This window comes from Sphaerodactylus townsendi, linkage group LG14, assembly GCF_021028975.2.
Source record: "Sphaerodactylus townsendi isolate TG3544 linkage group LG14, MPM_Stown_v2.3, whole genome shotgun sequence".
Classification (NCBI taxonomy): domain Eukaryota; kingdom Metazoa; phylum Chordata; class Lepidosauria; order Squamata; family Sphaerodactylidae; genus Sphaerodactylus; species Sphaerodactylus townsendi.
This window is the reverse complement of record NC_059438.1, coordinates 8888324-8906536: the sequence shown is the minus strand read 5'-3', so window position 1 is coordinate 8906536 and position 18213 is coordinate 8888324. Positions and strand designations below refer to the sequence as shown.

General features: G+C 44.8%; 1 protein-coding gene across 1 annotated transcript in view; it reads right to left on the bottom strand.

Annotated features, from left to right (window-relative positions):
- NFATC3 (nuclear factor of activated T cells 3) overlaps positions 1 to 9988 on the bottom strand; it is a 61530-nt gene extending 51542 nt beyond the window's left edge. Inside the window, exon 1 of the mRNA XM_048515630.1 lies at positions 9480 to 9988. Within this exon, the coding sequence (XP_048371587.1) occupies positions 9480 to 9609 (130 nt within the window). The 5' untranslated portion in view covers positions 9610 to 9988. The remainder of the gene's footprint in view (positions 1 to 9479) is intronic.
- Positions 9989 to 18213: the final 8225 nt, after the last annotated feature.

Below are 18213 nucleotides of genomic sequence, written 5' to 3'. Positions count from 1 at the left end.
TTAGTGGCAGTGTGCAGAAGGAGAAAAGCCCAAGTTAACTTTCCACTGCAGAGTGCCTAATATAAAGTTGTCATTCAACCCTAGTCTGCAGAACTGGCCAAGACCTCCAAAGCAAAATCCAGCCCTAGAAGTATCTTTTAGAAACGCAGAGGTGTTGATGGACTGTGTGGGTCCCTGTTTCAAATAGCTACTTAGCTAACTATTAAGACCAAGCATCTAAAGCCTTGCTCCAGGTGAAAATGTTTTTGTTTGGTTAATATTATTGCATTTGTTTCAGCTTCGCAGAATTTATTTTTTTATCACTGAAGCTCTTTTATCGTGTTTTAATTATCCTTCTAAGTTTGCCCTGTGAATTTTCAAAGTTGCTTTTATTAATATTATTTATTACTATTTGAGTGGATTTCACATATTTTAGTGCTTACTGAATTTATTGCAAATTGCGTATAGCAAGTAATGCAAATAAATAAATATTTTGGTAATGGTGGTCTGTCACAAATCTAATCCAGATCTGACTGTACAAAGGCTGGCTTTTAGCTTGTTAAAAGTCTGAGGGCAGGGATCAGCATACACTAAAACAGACCCTAAGTAGAGGAATAAGAATGATTCATCTGTGATTTAGTTTTTAAACTGCACATACCAATTGATTTTTGTAAGCAGTTGGTGTTTTCTAACAGAATATCTTTTGTTTAAAAATTTACTCTCAAAGTTATGGTTTGTTTTAGTAATAATAGGCTTGTTATCTGTAACCTCCTTGAGGCAGAAGCTGCCTTTTACTAATGTTATTCTGTAAATCATCTTGTTAAGTCAATGGGACTATATGAAACATGGCCATTTGCAACCTCTGTAAAACTCTTTGCATTCACAAACTGTTAAACAAGAAAAATAAAGTACTTTATTCCCTAAACAGCTACAGATGAGGAAAATGGATTGTGTTCACCTAACAAGTTTTATCACCAAGTAAAGAAGTTACCACCTTCTGCATCGACTGCATGAAAAAATCAGATGCTAAAAATGTTTCTTCAGTAGTTCCCTTCTGGCTCTATCTCAACAGGCTCCACACTCCAATGCATTTACTCACATCGTACTCACAGAACGGAGTCGTATCTCACTTCAAAGAGAGATCTCCTGACCTTTCAAGACTTCTCTCAACAAAAATCCACATTGCATTCAAATAAATTGGGAACCGGAATCCAAAACGGAAGATTCCAACCCCTGAACTGCAACCCTGCGGGGTTCGTTTTTTAAAAGTGCAGGATATTTGCAACTCCAGCTTATAAATTTGATGACGCAAAGCTCCTCAGCCCTCCTTCACTGGTGGCAGTTTTAGCAAAAGTCAGACAAGCATCTTGCACTTCCATAAATAACAGTTTGAATTTTGCAAAATACTTTAATACATAAACAGTATGGGCTATTTTAGTTTCCTGTTTTTATTAACAGTACTACATCAGCAGTAGGGGCAGCAATAGGACACTGCATACACTACTTCTATAACCAATTTTTATTCTGCTGGATCACCACAAGTACCCCTCTTGTTGTTGTCTTTTTAACTAGACTTACGTGTAAAGGATAACCATTATATTTAATAAGAACATTATAGCTGCATGCTGACGATATGCTAAAGCACAGTTGTTGTTCTGGAAACAAGCACTGCAGGTCTAGGGGCTGAAGCAGTCCCCTTCCCCTTGAATTCAAAACCGAAGAGTTCTACATTGCCAGTCTTCAGTTCCCACAGCTTGGGGAGGGGTGTGTGAGAGCGAGAACATATGAGCTTCAGGATTCCCTAGTAATTATAAGCTATGGTTTGTCATTATATCTGAATGCAACCCTAATTCATGAGGACCAGGTGACCCAAGGCCTCCATGCAAGCACTGATCACCCCTCAGTTAATACCCGGTTATCTAGAACCTTTTAACTACTCTGTGCCAAGCCAACTGACCCCTCCTTAAATGACCTCCAGATTCCAGAACTGACAGGCACATACACAGGTTGTCAGTAAAAGGCATGGCACAACACATCTGCCTGCTACCCTTTTCAATGCTAACGGCACCACATCCCATTCACTCATTCAGAACATGTGAATTCCGGCCAACCTGAGAGGAAACACAGCATTTCCAAATAAAAATAAATGACACGGCCCAAGCGTTAGAAGGCTGTCTTTCAGCTGCTTGTCACTAGAGATGGGAAGGCCCCAGGAAAGAAAGAAAGAAAAAAGAAATATCCAGGAAAACCAGTTTTCCAATGGAAAAACTGGTAAGTTTGAGGGAGCACTAAAAACAAACCATATTTCCCCTTTCAGAATGAAATGTTCTGACAGGGTTTTCGTAACGCAAAATGTGTAGCTTAAAAAAAATATGTAGAATAACCTACAGCATTCCTATGCATACTATAGATATACATACACTACATGTTTTTGAAAATAATTATTTGTTCAAACACAAATAATTTTTTGGCAATAATGAATAGGTTATAACAGTGGTGGCGAACCTATGGCACAGGTGCCAGAGGTGGCACTCAGAGCCCTCTCTGTGGGCACTCGCGCACAGAGTTCATCATGTAGGAGAGGGTAGAAAATCACACACACATCCCACACACACACACATCTAGGCTGGCCTGGGCATGATCCTTTACCTGGGAGTAAGCTCGGTTGTTGGCAATGGGGCTTGCTTCTGAGGAAACCCTCCTAGGATCGTTATTCACCCATTTGAAGCGTTGCACAGTTGCTTCACTTAGCTTACTCCTGAGTAACGCATGCCTCGGAGCCAACCGTTTTTTCTAAACTAAAACCTCATTATTCAGGTTAAATTGCCGTGTTGGCACTTTGCGATAAATAAGTGGGTTTTGGGTTGCAATTTGGGCACTCGGTCTCGAAAAGGTTCGCCATCACTGGGTTATAATGTTCTATGATAAAATATTAAAGAATCCAGCATTTTCAGCATTATAAAGTTGAATTCCAAAGATGCCAGTAGTCATGCCATGTTTCCCTGAAAATAAGCCAGGGTCTTATATTAGTTTTTGCACCAACAGATGCATTGGGGCTTATTTTCGGGGGTAGGGCTTATTTTAGGGGAAATATGGTACCTTCACAATTCATTAAGACGGGCTCTCAGCAGCCCTGTGGCTTCCCCGACACATGTGATGCAAGCCACATCCTCATTGGCAAGGAGCACCCTGCTGGATCACACCATCCCGATTTGTAACTACCGGTACGGCTTATTTTTGGAGTAGGGCTGATATTTTAAGCCTTCTCCAAAAATCCTGAAAAATCATGGTAGGGCTTATTTCCAGGGGAAACCGGTATTGTTGTTACTTTAAGCGATGGTTTTCTCAAACCCAATCCAAATCGATTTTTTTTGCTAATTCTCACTGCTGCCATGCCACCACACCGCCTCCAAGGGGCTCCCAGGTGGTGCAAACCACCACTCTCCCTCCACCCATAACTCTGAGCCCAGCATTCCCAATCCTAAACACGGGTGGAAGCCAAATAACTACACCCCCGGGAATGCCCCAGCCCACTCTCCCCACCCACAAAGGCACCAGCATTGCTCCACAGCAGTCCTGATGTCTGGGTTTCCGCACTGTTGAGCTGCAGGACACCCAGCCGCTGGCACCTTTGCCCTCTCTACAGGCAGGTGGCCCCACGCGCTGGTGGAAGGAGCAAACACGTCGGCGGCACCCTCGGCCAATTCCACTGCCCACTCGGCCACCCCATCAGGACTGGGCTGCCCAGCATTTGTACTTTTAAATTCCATACGTATGCCAACTAGCACAGTTTCACACAATGAGTTATCTATTATGTTTTATGTTGATAAAGTAGCAAAAAAAATGAACTGATAAGTATCTAAAATTTGTACTGCTTTAACAACATTTTAATTATTCCCAAAGTTTTCATTCTTTTTTTCAGAAAAAAAGATTAGCCACCCTTACTTTCTTGGAAAGGTTATGCTTCTTGCCACTTTGAAAAAAAAATACTTCTGAATCAGTAGATCTGTATAACAGATGCAAGTACGCAACCAACACCAGCAATGTTAAAGAAAAATATTAAACGGAAGTCCCCAATACAATGCAAACACTGAGACTGAGTGGTAGTCATGTCACTAATAACTAGTAACATCACAACATCCAACCAATGCCTGCAAACTGATTCCACACAGCTGTTAGAGGAGATAAAATATCAGACTCAGTGCAGAGAAGATGCAGTATCGCAGCAAAAATGCAACTCTCAACCACAGGCACCAAATAAGAAACAAAGAGGCACTTCAGCAAAAGAACTGATTATACTGGCATGCAGAAAATACAAAACCAACCAATTTTTCATACAATACTGTTTGCTCAAAAAGACCACTCAACAGAAGGCAATGATACAAAGGACAGATGGTGTTAAGAAGTTACAAGAAATTGTTACACATTAAATACATTTCCCTGTAACTCTTTATACAGCATCATGACTGCCATGTTTTACAGTTCAATTATTATTATTTACTTAACGTATACCCCCTTTTTTGCCCAGTGGGGACTAAATGTGGCTTATATGGTTCTCTTCATCATTCTTCCTAACAACTGTGTGAGGTTAAGCTGTGACTAGCCCAACGTCACCCAATAAGCTATGCTTCAACTCATAGTTTTTAACAGGATGCATACCTGGTTTCAACTAACTGTAAACAGTGGAAGCTCCTTAAGGCAGATTTGCAAACGCACTCTCAAAAGTCAAAAGCTTCTTGCGAATGTAAGTTAGCAATAGACAATACATCAGTAGCGGGGGGGGGGGGGGAGACTCTCATCCATTTTGTAAAGGGTTTCTCACCAGGTCACCCGGAAACAATTCTTACTCTTCACAGGCCAGGGGGCACATGGCTGTTTATAAACAGCTGACTTACAATTAAGACAGCAACATGGAAGCAGAATTGCATCACCTTTATACTGAGAACATCAGCTGGTATTTTGCATACAAAATAAAGAAGCATTCTCTCTATTGGTCTCCCCAAAGTACTACTACCTTATCTACCTAACACTGTCTCAATAGTGGTCCACATTCACCATTCATGTCTTGATTCCGGTTCCCTAGAGGATTTTTAAGCAACTGGGCAACATTTCACAGGTAGGTAGGTTATTAAAGTCACAACCATACACTGGGGAGCTATTAACATTTCTCCGCTACAGAAACAGATACAGCCAAATGTTTTACAGCTTCCAAAAAAATACACAGAGAAGTTTCTGCTACATTTAAATCACACATTTTATTATAACCAGCTTTTTAAACACTGGGTGTACTCTGAAAATGCAAACTGGACAGAACATTTTAAAAGCTTGTATAGTACGAGCTCAATTTTTTTCATTCTCTGTGATCTTTTGAATTAAGATGGTATCATTATAAAATCCTAACAGCCCAACCCTGAAGGCTCCAGTGGCCAGGGATGGCGTTGCTGCCACACTACCTCCAAAGGGTTCCAGGCAGCACGGGAAGGGAGGCAGTGAAGGCCAGAAACTCCCCGGCCACCTGAAGGCCCTTCATAGGGCTAAACAGACTTGCGCCACCCTTTGAGTGGCATAAGCCCAAGGCCTGTGCCAGGGGCATCCCCAGCTCCAGTGGAAACCAACTAAAGTCAACTCCACCCCCAGGAATGCCCCTAGCCCAGGGGTAGGGAACCTGCGGCTCTCCAGATGTTCAGGAACTACAATTCCCATCAGCCTCTGTCAGCATCGCCAATTGGCCATGCTGGTAGGGGCTGATGGGAATTGTAGTTCCTGAACCTCTGGAGAGCCGCAGGTTCCCTACCCCTGCCCTAGCCTGCTCCCACCCACACTGACCTACAGATTTAGGCAGGCATGGCTCTGACATGCACTTCCAAATCGAGCAACTCATGTCTTTTAAAGATTTTCCATTCTGGATATGTAATTCCCTCTCATCGGAGAGTGGAGTGAGTGGGAAGAGACAGATTTCCCACACTGAAGAATATGCTTCTCAAAAGCTCATTCTTTGCTTGTCAGCTATAGCCATGCACCACCCCTGAAGACAGATCTCCCTTCCTATTATTTCTCAACCTTCCGCAAATAGCCAGTGTGGTGCAGCAGCTCACGTGTCAAACTAGGACCTGAGCGACGGGGATCCAAATCCCCATTTTGCAATGAAGTTCATTAGATGACCTGAGGCCACTCTCTCTTAGCCTCACCTGCCTCACAAAGTTGGAAGAGTCCTATAAAAGAAAAACACTTCGTATTTTCTCCCCACTGCTATCCTAAAATACCATACATTTCCAAAACGTAACTACCAGAACCCATGAAGTTCTAGGATACTTCACGCAATTCCTGCGCTGCATCACAAATGACTACCTTGAATGCCAGCATGCCTAAGCAATTATTTCCAAGTAGGACCACTTGACAGATTTAACATTGCCAATTCATCACGAACCCACTGGCTGGAAAGTGTCCAGTTTAAAACTCACCCCATGGCATGGGGCATATTATTATATCCCTTTGAAATCTGCTGCATAAACAAGAAGCCCTGCTGCGAGATCCTTCAGCCACCTCATAAATCGCCTACTTTTTTCCATGTGTGAACACAACTTCCCAGATGTAACCCCTGCCCGTAATGACCAAAAGTCTAAACATATTCCAATGACCAGTCTCAAGTTTAGACAGCACCCACACTACTCATCTGAAATCAGATAGGAACCTCCACTACAAACAGGGAGATCCCATAACTCGCAAGAGAGGATATGTGCATGCAAAGCATATACTAGGTCCAAGTTCAATCCCTGATAGCTAAGAGGATCACCGAGAGAAGGGCAAGGGGAAACCCCGCCCTGAGATCTTGAAGAGCCGCCCCGGTCAGCAAAGACAACACTAAGTTAAGTGGATCAGCAGCCTGATTTGGTAGAAGGCGGATTCTCGTGTTCTGAAGAGCTCCCACAGAGATTTCTACATTCTTCCCTCTATCAGGGATCCAAAAGTTTCATCTGTTATGATCTGAACAGAGCAAATAACTTCCTCACGCATACAGAATGTGGAGGAAGAAAAGCGTCATTCCCTGTACCTGGAGGAGAGAAAAGATAATCTGTGAAGCATGATTGGGGTTCCAGGGAGCCACATTTGAAAACAAGAACATGAAGTCCTCCAGGGACTTATCACTAAGCAAGCATACCGTGGTGATTGCAGGCTCCTGATCCTATGCGTGATTATTCAGAAGTACAATACAGCGTTAGCCAAGACTTGCTCCCAAAGAAGTATGAACAGAATAACAGCAGCCAATAACTAAATCTGACAAACAAGTCCAGTGAAATTACATAAAACGTGCCTGGCTGGATTGTGATCCTTTTAGTCCAGAATTTTGTGTCACACAGCAGCCAATCTGTTGCTCTAGGAGGCCCGTAAATAGAAGTCAAGGCCTTCCCTTGATGTTGCCTCTATCACAGCAGTACTCAGATATTTGCCTCCTGAGGATGTAGAAGTTCTCCTTTGTCACCATGGCTAGTAGTCTGATGGACCTATACTCCAAGAGTGCTTAATCTTTTTTTTAAAAAAAAACAACCACCCATGCTATACCCTTTTCAGAATAAAGATGACACCAGATTCGAGCATTCATCCACTATTTCCTGGACCATCTTTGTTCTAGAATGCTCCAGTTGAGTCCTGGTACCTACCAAGTTCCACCCCCAAGGAACAAGGATTCAATCGGAGCATTCTAGAATGGTCCAGGAAATGGCAGATGAATTCTCAAATCTGGAATCATCTTTATCCTGAAGAATACAGTAGCTGCCACCATATCTCGCGGCAAAATATTCCACAAGTTAAATTATGCTTTAATTTAAAACCAACACCTTTTTCTGCCCCAAACCTACTGACATCAATTTCATTTGGGGTCAAAATCACTATTGTGCTCCCTTAGTCATTTTCCCTCTGTAGCCAGCACAGAACTACATCCTACACAGATTTACTCAGAAGCAAGTCAGAGCAAAACTCAACCTACACACATGGACCAGCGTAAACAAATCACTGAAAGAAACAGCACAACCAATCCCATGCAACCTCTTCTGACAAGAAAGTCGCACTGAGAAATGGAGCTCCACTCCTGACCATGTTCCAGCAAGATTCCAAAGGTTCCATTTCCAAGTATGGATGTATAGTATCCCACCTTGATCCTACACACACTTACATGAGTTCTGTTCACATGTTACCGTGAATGCACATACATCCTGTATGCATGTACACACATCTTTTTTTAAAAGAAACAATTAATGTGTGTTCACTTTACAAACGAAACCAGAGCCTAGCACCTGGATAAATGTGAGGTTTAAACGAAGAAGAGTTTGGAATTATACCCCACCTTTCTCCCCTGTCAGGAGACTCAAGGTGGCTTACAAGCTCCTTTCCCTTCCTCTCCCCACAACAGGCACCTTGTGAGGTAGGTGGGGCTCAGAGAGTTCCGAAGAACTGTGACTAGCCCAGTGGCACATTAAGCTGTACATGCATTAAATGTAACGTAACTCAATACAGGTATAAAGGAAAAACTATCCCCAGATTGCACATGTGGTCGCTGTAACTTGTGAGGAGATTGGGGGGGTGGGGTGTCCACAACTATGCACATCAAGAGCTCACCCCTTGGTACTTGGTACCCAGTACTTTCCTCACATACTCTGCCTTGGTCTATCAAGGTCAAAATATTGTCTCCTCCACATGACAGCCTCCACTACAGTCCCTCTTACATCATCTACTACCTGAAAATTATTCAACTTGAGGACTTTCAGCATGGAGGGAAGACACTCAGCCATGGCTGCAGTAAGCCACAGGTGCAAACAGAAGATCTGCATGAAGACACTTCACATCCTCCTATCAACTGCTCCTCCTAACTGGAAAGGCCAAGGATTGAACCCAGTACTTTCTTCACATACTCTGCCACTGACCCACCACCTCACCAAGAATCAATCACAACCAAAAGCATCACACAAACCCAGCTTATTCGAGATCCTGACTTCTACAAGTGCACACCCCTACCATCTGCTTCTTCTATGTGAAGATGCAGGAGACTGCACCCTGGGACTTTCCTCATAGGAAGCAGATGCTCAACCATCAAGCCAGCAGCCTCACACACACACACACACCCCAAATCAACACAAGCTTCGCAGGAAAACACCACGCAAGAAGTCAGAACTTCTCAATCCCCTACTGTCTGCTTCTTCTAACTAGACATGCAACACACACAAACTCTACACGAAGCCACCATGTATGGAGTCGAGACTTGCACCCACCCAGGTTTAAATCACACATTCAGCTGTACATGCATTAAATGCAACATAACTCAACACAGGTATAAAGGGAAAAACTAAATAAAGGAGAACGTTCTGTTGCTGCTAAAGAACCACGCCGGGGAATCGAACTGAGGCTCTTAGGATTGCAAAACCGACGCTCTGCCACTGAGCCACGGGACGGCCCCTCCCCCCTCCCAGAGCGCGCGAGCCTCATCCGCGTCCCTCGGAGAGGCGCACCTGCTGCGACGGCAGGCCCAAGCGCGCGTGGTAGTGGCGCCGGCGGCCCCGGGCCGGGATGCGCGTCCTCGCCGAAGATGAGCCTGAAGTCGAAGTCGTCGTTGGCGCCGCCGCAGTTTGCCGCAGTCATCGGGGGCCGGCGGGAGCAGAGCCCAGACCCCGCCGCCGCCGCCGCCGCCGCGCCGGGCTCGCTACGCTCAGGCGAGAAGGGAGGGCAGACGGAAGGGCGGACGGACGACGGGCCGGCTGCTTCCCCGCCACCCTCAAGGCCGCCTCATAGCCGGGCGGGACGAAGAGGACCGCGGAGATGGCGAAGGCAGCAACGGCCGCGGCGACGCTTCGCCCTCTTGGCTTCTCAGAGCGCGTCTGTCACTCACAAGCGCCGGAGGGAGGGGGAGGGGACGCGAGGGGGAGGAGGCCTCAAGTACAGCGCTAGCCCCGCCTCCCCGGCCAGCCGCGCGCTCGGCCACGCCCCTACCACCGCCTCTGGCTCCACACCCTGGCTCCCTTTTCCTGGCTGGTCGGCCAAAGGGATCGAGATGACGCGGGCCCAGTTATCGCCTGTACGTCCGGTTCACCGTGGACGGGCGGAGGCGTGCTTGCAGAGCAACCGTCAACGAAGTTGCACCTAAAGTGGCCAACCTCTGTACAAAAAAGAGAGGGTACACAGCCGCAAAAAAAGAAAACAAGTACGCACAAAAAATAGGGGGTTTTTTTTACGATCAATTGTTCATTTTACTCAAGAGTATTATCAGTGCACAGCGAATAGCAAATCTACTCAAGAGTAGTATCTCCAGGAATTATAAAAGATATCTGCAAGCACTCACAAAAATGGTTTTTACAACCAATTGTCTATTTTACTCAATGCATAGCAATCCAATCTCAAATTTACTGAAGAGTAGTAACTCCCAGATCTCCAGACTACTCCAGACTACTCCTCTCCAGACTTTACCCCAAAATCTCCAGGCATTTCCCAACCTGGAGGTGGCAACCCAACTCTCTTAAATAGATTTCAAATGGTGTAACTCTATTTAGGAGTGCACTGTTAATCTTTTTAAGAAAGTGGGGACCCTAGAAGTGTTATCCTGTGACAGAGGGTAGTAGCTTTGCTAGCCTGTTTAAGCAGAGTGAAACAGAAACATTGAAGACTGCAGGGACTTTGATTTCAAGATGAACAAAGTCCACTTCTTCAGAAATGAAGCAAAAATAGTTTTGGGTATCCTTATGGGGAAAACTGCAGATGGGTGCAGGGATAAGATGATAGAAAAGTTTGGTGCAAATTAGAAACTAACCATAAGAAAGGCAAACATGATTAAATGTATCCTTCCCTTGTTCTGAATTTATCCCTATGATATTAATGAGAGAGGAGAGTCTGATTTAATGTTTCCATGTTATTTATTCTGACATAACAGTGATGGCGAACCTATGGCACGGGTGCCAGAGGCGGCACTCGGAGCCCTCTCTGTGGGCACACACACACAGAGTTTGTCATGTGGGGGTGGAAAATCATCCCCCCCCCACACACACACACATCTAAGCTGGCCTGGGCCACTGAGCATGACGTGCACACACTGTGGTGAGCAGGGAGGACTCGGCTGGCAGGCCTGGTCCCTGTGCTCCGGGTGGCTGCTGCCCAAGGGGGGGGGGGGTGGCAAATTGGATGCAGAGATGCTAGAGAGGCACAGAGTGGTGCGCGCGGGACTTGCTGGAAGCTAGAGCAGGCTGGCCCCTGCTTGAGCGGGTGCGGAGGAGGAAGAGGGAGCCAACCAGTTTTTTCTAAACTAAAACCTCAGCATTCAGGTTAAATTGCGGAGTTGGCACTTTGCGATAAATAAGCGGGGTTTGGGTTGCAATCTGGGCACTCGGTCTCGAAAAGGTTCGCCATCACTGTGATATAAGATCATCCCCAGGCTTAGCTTGTTGATTTCTGCTCACTTGTATCAGTTTCAGCAGGTTTAAGACTGGCAGAACTCTTTTTCATTTCATTTCATTTCTTAGATTTATACCCCGCCGTCCCCCGAAGGGCTCAGGGCGGCTAACAACAACTAAACAACAACAACAAAATATAGGGTGGGACTTAAAAGGAATAAGGTTTCTGAGTCTAAAATGATGCTGCATTCCTATTTTATTCAAGTGTGAAATGAACTTTTTAATGTACAATCCTAAAATCACTTTCCTGGGAGTAACTCCCTTTGAGTAGACCTGAACAGTGGAAGATTGCTTTCTTACTGGTACTGTCTTTAGCAGGGGGCAGCAGACGATGGGAGATACCCCTTTGGTGGGTACTCTAGGTCTGCTTATTCCCTTGTCAGACAACCATGTTTATTGCAGAGTGGACACCTTCCCTAGGACGCAATCCTAAACGTATTCACTAGAGAATAAACTCCTTTTCAGTCCATGCAACATATTGCACAAAATGTGACTGTCAATCCGATACAGCTAAACTAATTTTTTTAACAAAGTTTTGTGCGTGTCTTTAAACTTGTTGCCACAAGTTTTAGGAATGGCGCTTCTTTCAGTTGAATTTTCTCATCGATTTCTATGCAGGGTTGTTTTTGAAAGATCTGTGGCCCCTTAAAAGACTAAACAGATGTACTGAAGTGTAAACTGCCACAGGAGACAGAATATTTTTGTATTCGTTTTGGAAACATATCTGCTAGCTCTCTAGAGACCTGTTCGTGGCGTTCAAATAACTAAAAACAACAATAAAGTAATTAAACCGGAAACACTGAATTAATGAACATTGAAACTGAACATCAGCCAGAAGACATCTGCAGTTGCCCCCAGCTCATGCACGCCGCTACCTGCCTGCGACGGGAAGCTCCCTTCACAACTTTTCAGACTCTGTCCCTTTAAGACCCCGCCAGCTGTTTTATCTGTCCTCTGGTGGATCTGGGCCCCGCCCCTCCAGTCGTCATGCTCGCACTGGCCTCTATCTCAACCTTAGCTTTTGATTTAGCCACGCCCACGAGCTATCGTCGCACCCATCAGCGAACGCTTTGTCCTCTTGGTCCCTCCCCCTTGAAGCTGGTCCTGTGGATGGCGTAAAACGAGCCTAGAATTTAGCATCCCGTGATTAAAACAAGGGTGGAGGAGAGCGTGGGGGTCATGTGATGCCGCGTCGCTTTTCGGGAGTTGTAGTACGGACGGAGGCTTCCGTGTACAGAATGGAAGTGGTTCCTTGTTGGTTTTGGTGCAGGGCGCATCAGTTGCTTTTTGTTTTAGAGGTGCAGCTGTGTTGTTTTGTTGTGGCAGAACTGCGCAGCAGTCCGACAACACCTGAAAGTTTTTCACAACTTTTTATTGAATCACGCGCTTTCGTGAGTCACATCTCCTTTCCTTAGATGCAGATCCTTTAACTTCTGGTAGCTCAATTATGCTTTAATTCTGAAGAAGCCGAGTCGCAATTCTGGAACATGATTGGTTGTAACAGACACGCATGTCACTCAATATGTGCAAAGTGCCTTTCCTTTGTCACCTGGAAATTATAAAGACAGTGCCCCTGAAGATACGCAAAGAGCTATTCCTGCATCCCCAAATAATAAAGACGAGTCGCCTCTGAAGCCGAGGTTATTGTGTCCACTTTGCAATAATAAAAATAACAATAAGCACCTTTCTTGCTTTACTGAGATGCCTCAGCACTACCAAGTGCCATCAAGCACAGTTGACTTGCAGCGACCCAGTAAGGTTTTAAAGGCAAGAGAAGAGCAGGGGTGGTTTGCAATGGACTTAATAAGGGCCTGTGTTGGTTATCCTGAGGCTATCCAGGTGCTTGTTATCCTAGGCTACAATGCCCTAAATAACAACAACAACGAAGAAGAAGAAGAAGAAGAAGAAGAAGAAGAAGAAGAAGAAGAAGAAGAAGAAGAAGAAGAAGAAGAAGAAGAAGAAGAAGAAGAAGAAGAAAAGATCGAGCTTCAGTGTTTATGGCACAAACCAGCTGAGGTCATCCCAGTGGTTATCGGCATACTGGGTGCCATCCCAAAAACACTAGGGCAGCCCTTGAAACATCTTCGAATTGACAAAATTAACATCTGTCAAATTCAGAAGGCAGCCCTGCTGGGATCCGTACGAATACTATGCCAATACATTGCAACTTCCTAGGCCTCTGGGTGAGGCTCGAATTGTAATGAAGCCCGACAACCAGCTAAAGATCTGGCAGCTGTGAAATCTATAATAATAATAATAATAATAATAATAATAATAATAATAATAATAATAATAATAATAATAATGGGTGTCACTGAGTACATGCAGAGTGACGTTCCTTAAGTTTGGAATTAGTCAGCAGCATTTCCATGTCCCCAAGGGTCACTGTTTTGTAATGGCATCTGCCTTCAGTTCCTTCTGCCATTGAGACTGAAGTACTAGTGGCCAGAAAAGTCTGCAGTTCAACTCCAGGGCAGCTCCTGTGACCTCAATTCCCCATTAGCCAGACCAGAATCCATCAGCGCTTTACCTCTGCCTGCCCTCCCCTCCCCACCCCCTTGCCTTCTTGTGAGCTATCAGGCAGGGACTTGCTTTCCTAAATTCTGTGTGACAGGTTTAGATTATTTTAAGTACTAAACAAATTAAGGAGGAGGAGGAGGTCTCCTTTGAGACCAGTTTGGGCTTTTTAACCAAAAACAAAGAAGTGGGAGTGGGGATGAGCAGGGGATGTAAAACTAATGTTGCTTTGCTGCTGTTAGCGCTGCCTTTGTTCATGGCTGCATCCTACGGTTTCTTTTTAACTTGCTCTTTAAAAAGGCAGATCTTTATGGCTCCTTTTTTTTTTTTTACAACAGCCACCTTTATTAGGCATATAAAATAAGCTCTAGAATATTACCAGACATTTGTGATGTACAAAGCAAGAATATGATCAAAACACAGAGAAACTGTATCTAGCATTAGACGTTACTTACAAAGTTCTGTCACTTGTAAAATAAATGTTGCTACCTTTACTTACAAAGTTCTGTCACTTGTAAAATAAATGTTGCTACTTTTTCCAAGAGCGTGACGTCTGTATTGTTTAACAGAAGCCCCACAACAGAATTGTCCTGTGTTCCTGTGTTCCCAGTGATGTATATTCCAAATTACAGCGGTCTTGAGTTTCCTCAAGGAAGGAGCATGGCTCATTTATGATTAGAACTTTTAATTAATTTCTTTATCCTCAGAGGCCCCTTACTTATCATTTCTATGAAGTCCAACTGTTCACAGTGCTTGAATCATTTATTAATATTTGTTGCATTTCAGTTATATTTGCAGTGTGGTGTTTTTAGGGGACTTAATCGCTAAGAAAAGTGATGTGTGCCTCAGTACGAAACAAAAGCATAAATATCCCATTGTTGATACACACTATGTATTATGACACTTAGATAAGAACTGTAAGAACAGCTGCTGCATCATTTAACGGCAAAGCCACTGGATTAATTAAAATGGAGCTGCCCAGGCTGCTGAGCGGGACACTCTGTGTGTGCAGCGATGATGTGAGTCCCGCAAAACCGAAGCTGAAATTGCTCGTTAGACATGGGGTTGGATCCTGCTGGCTTTTCTGCTGCTGAAAAGGGAAAGAGGAGTCCTCTTTGGGCGCCGCAAAAAGACCATGCTGGGGATCAAGGTGCCTACATGGACAAAAACCACAGGAGAGGATGGTTGTAGTAAGAAGCTGAATTGGATGAGAATGAGTGAAAAAATTGGCTGGATTCAACCCTTGGGATTTCTTTCTGCAGCCTCTGCTTCATCTTCCCAGGTCTGCACAGTCACACATTGCAGGTTCTACGGCTCATTCCGCACATGCAGAATGATGCACTTTCAAACTGCTTTCAGTGCTCTTTGAAGCTGTGCGGAATGGCAAAATCCACTTGCAAACAGTTGTGAAAGTGGTTTGAAAACACATTATTTTGCATGTGCGGAAAGGGCCTACGTTGGAAACTTAATTCCAGAGGTGAAGCTCCAAGGGAATGGGGGCACAACGCACCATGTGTGCACCGGGGGCGTTCCGGGGCGTTTTGGGGTGGGACAGGACGAGGGCGGAGGATGCACCGGTACACTGGGTGCTTTTCCCCTTTGCTACACCTCTGCTTAATTCCCAGGCATGTAGGGGCCCAATTCATACTGGAACCAAGATTGTCAACTGAGTTAGGAAATTCTGGGAGATTTGGGGATGGGGCCTGGGAAAGGTGGGGTTTGGGAAAAGGAGGGAACTCAGTCGGGTATAATGCCAGAGTTCATCTTCCGGAGCGGCCATTTTCTCCAGACAGTCTAGAGATCAGTTGTAATTCCAGAAGCTCTCCAGGTCTTACCTGGACGTGAGCAACCTAAACCGGAACTGTAGCACACAGGGAAAGGGAGCTTACCACAGTGTTTTCCTGACCTGAAATCGCACCAAGGGATGTAATTTTTCTTATTGGGGAAAGCTGAATATACCCCATCAGTACCCATGAAACTCTCAAGTGGGCAAATAGCAACCCACAACCTTTTCAGGTTGTACAGGTGGGAAGGTATAACCTGAGCTCCTGATGCAGATCTTGCCTCATGCACCTGAGAACTGAACTGCAGCACATGTTTGATCAGCTGAACATGAGGTGGGGGGGTGGGGTCGCAGTGTGGTCAGCTACCCTAGGATGTGAGGATTCAGACTTCAGCCTTTTGGTTTTGTCTTACTTCACCTGCCACTTAAGCAAGACCTTGGCTCCGAAGTCTGACAATTCAGTTTACTGAAAACCTTACAACTTCATTCACATTTATGGCATACAGGTGACAATTACACAGGGACAAATTTGTTAGATATTTGGAAGCCTTTTAAAGATGCTTATCAGTAGACTTGCTACCATCGTTGTTGTGTGTAGGTGTTTTTGTGTTCCTTTCTGTTTAAAGATTATAATTAAAAGATTAATATTTTTTAAAAGTCCCTCCAGCATGACAGACTTTGTCTTGTCCAGCGCATTATAAGCTCTTGATTGTTTGATGAATAGCAGCACAGTTGTGCTTTTGTGAGGTGTCTCAGCTAGGTCCCTCCTAGCTATTACAGAGTGAGGAGCAACTCTGGGTGTTCCCTGAGCGACGACTGGGTGTGGTTCCATTATTCTCAATGTAACCATCCCTGACTTCAATGCTGTTTTCCCTCAGGTGAGCAGGAAGTCTGTCCCACTTCACCCACCTTTTATTGTTCCACAAATTACAGCATTGAATGTCTGGTTGTCACAGCTGCAGGTCTATTGACAACCAGAGAGCCTCTGCCTTGCCTGAAGCATAGGGGAAGTCTCTGATTTCGGTCTGGAAATGTCAGGATTGCCTGTCAGGATTGCAGCTGAGGGAAAACACAGCCAAAACACTGTGAGCGAATCACAGCCTGGGGGTGCTTCCACCTTTTAGACAACCAAATGCAGACAAGCCAGGTGAGAGGATAAAAGAATATAAAGACACAATCCCTGGGAAAGGGGATGAGTGAAATGGGGCAAGTTTTGAGAGCACCCTCATTGTTCTTTCTTTTTAATGAAATAACTTGCCCCTGGGTGGTATCCCTGAAATATGAACTGTCCCAAGAGATGTTTCTTCCAACACGGCAGCAGCCTTCAATCATCCCCATATTCTCAACCCTAGGTCAGTCTAAGCTTTTAGGGGTCACCAGTTCTCAGCTGAAAACTTTAAGTAGATCTCAGAATAGGTTGTGTGACATTGTGAATGCGTGAATAGCTGGCTGTGCTGTACCACACTGTGAGGGTGAAGCAACCTGACAAAAAGCCATGACCAAAGTGAACAGCCCGTTGAAAAATCAGTTCCCTTTTCACAACTGGGCAACAAGACCTGAGCAGAACTGGCAAGTGTTTGAGTGTCCTAGGGGGATCGGTGCTATGACATGATGTCTTGCAGGACATGCAAAGGCTCTAGAATTAAGTTTCATCTGTTCCTCAGTCGAAAGTTTGACTTCTACAGACACAAAATCTCTCCCAAAGGACAATATTGACCGCTCTGGAACATAGATGTGGAGGATAGGCTGCCTTTCCTCCCAAGCAGCAGCATTAAAAGAGAGGGGGGAATGCAGCTGCAGTAACCAAACTGGCTGGGAGAACAGTTACTACAACTGATCCAAAGTAGTTTCCTGTTCTCGTCTACAGAAGGACTTCTTTCTGCCTACGCAGGAGCTTCCCCCCTCCCTCTCACCAGCACAGAATGTTCTCCTCACAGTGCTTAACTTCTAAAAAAAGATGCCAGCCCTCAAATTCATCTGAAAACAACATCCTTCAATTTAGAAGTCCCCCCCACCCCCGAAGAACACATATGCCATTCCTAATATGTGAGGACGCAGCAGTTTCTTTACGATGAGAAAAATGTCATCTGTTGTGGGGCACTGGAGCCTGTCTTTACTACATCTTAGTGCGGTCACCCGAGGAGCAAAACCTCAGAAAAGTATAAGTTTAAAATGATTGCTTCATTGATTTAATTGGCCTACATTTGCACATGGTACAGTATTTCTAAAGGAAAAAATAAAACCTAGGGGACCCTGCTTCTACAAACCCCCTCTGCTAACAAAGGTCAGTCAGCATGGCAGCAATAAAAATAGCACATTTCACAGGTATCCATAATTTTGCAGCCTGCACTACCAGTCATGGCTGGTCCATCAGTTCTTTTGTTCTACTTGCACTACTTTGGTTTCATATATGATGTTGACAACTAGCTGTCCCTGCCCAACAAGCAGATCAAGTGGAGGTCCCAAATCAAACAGGAAACCAAGGGTCATTTGTTTCTCCCTCTG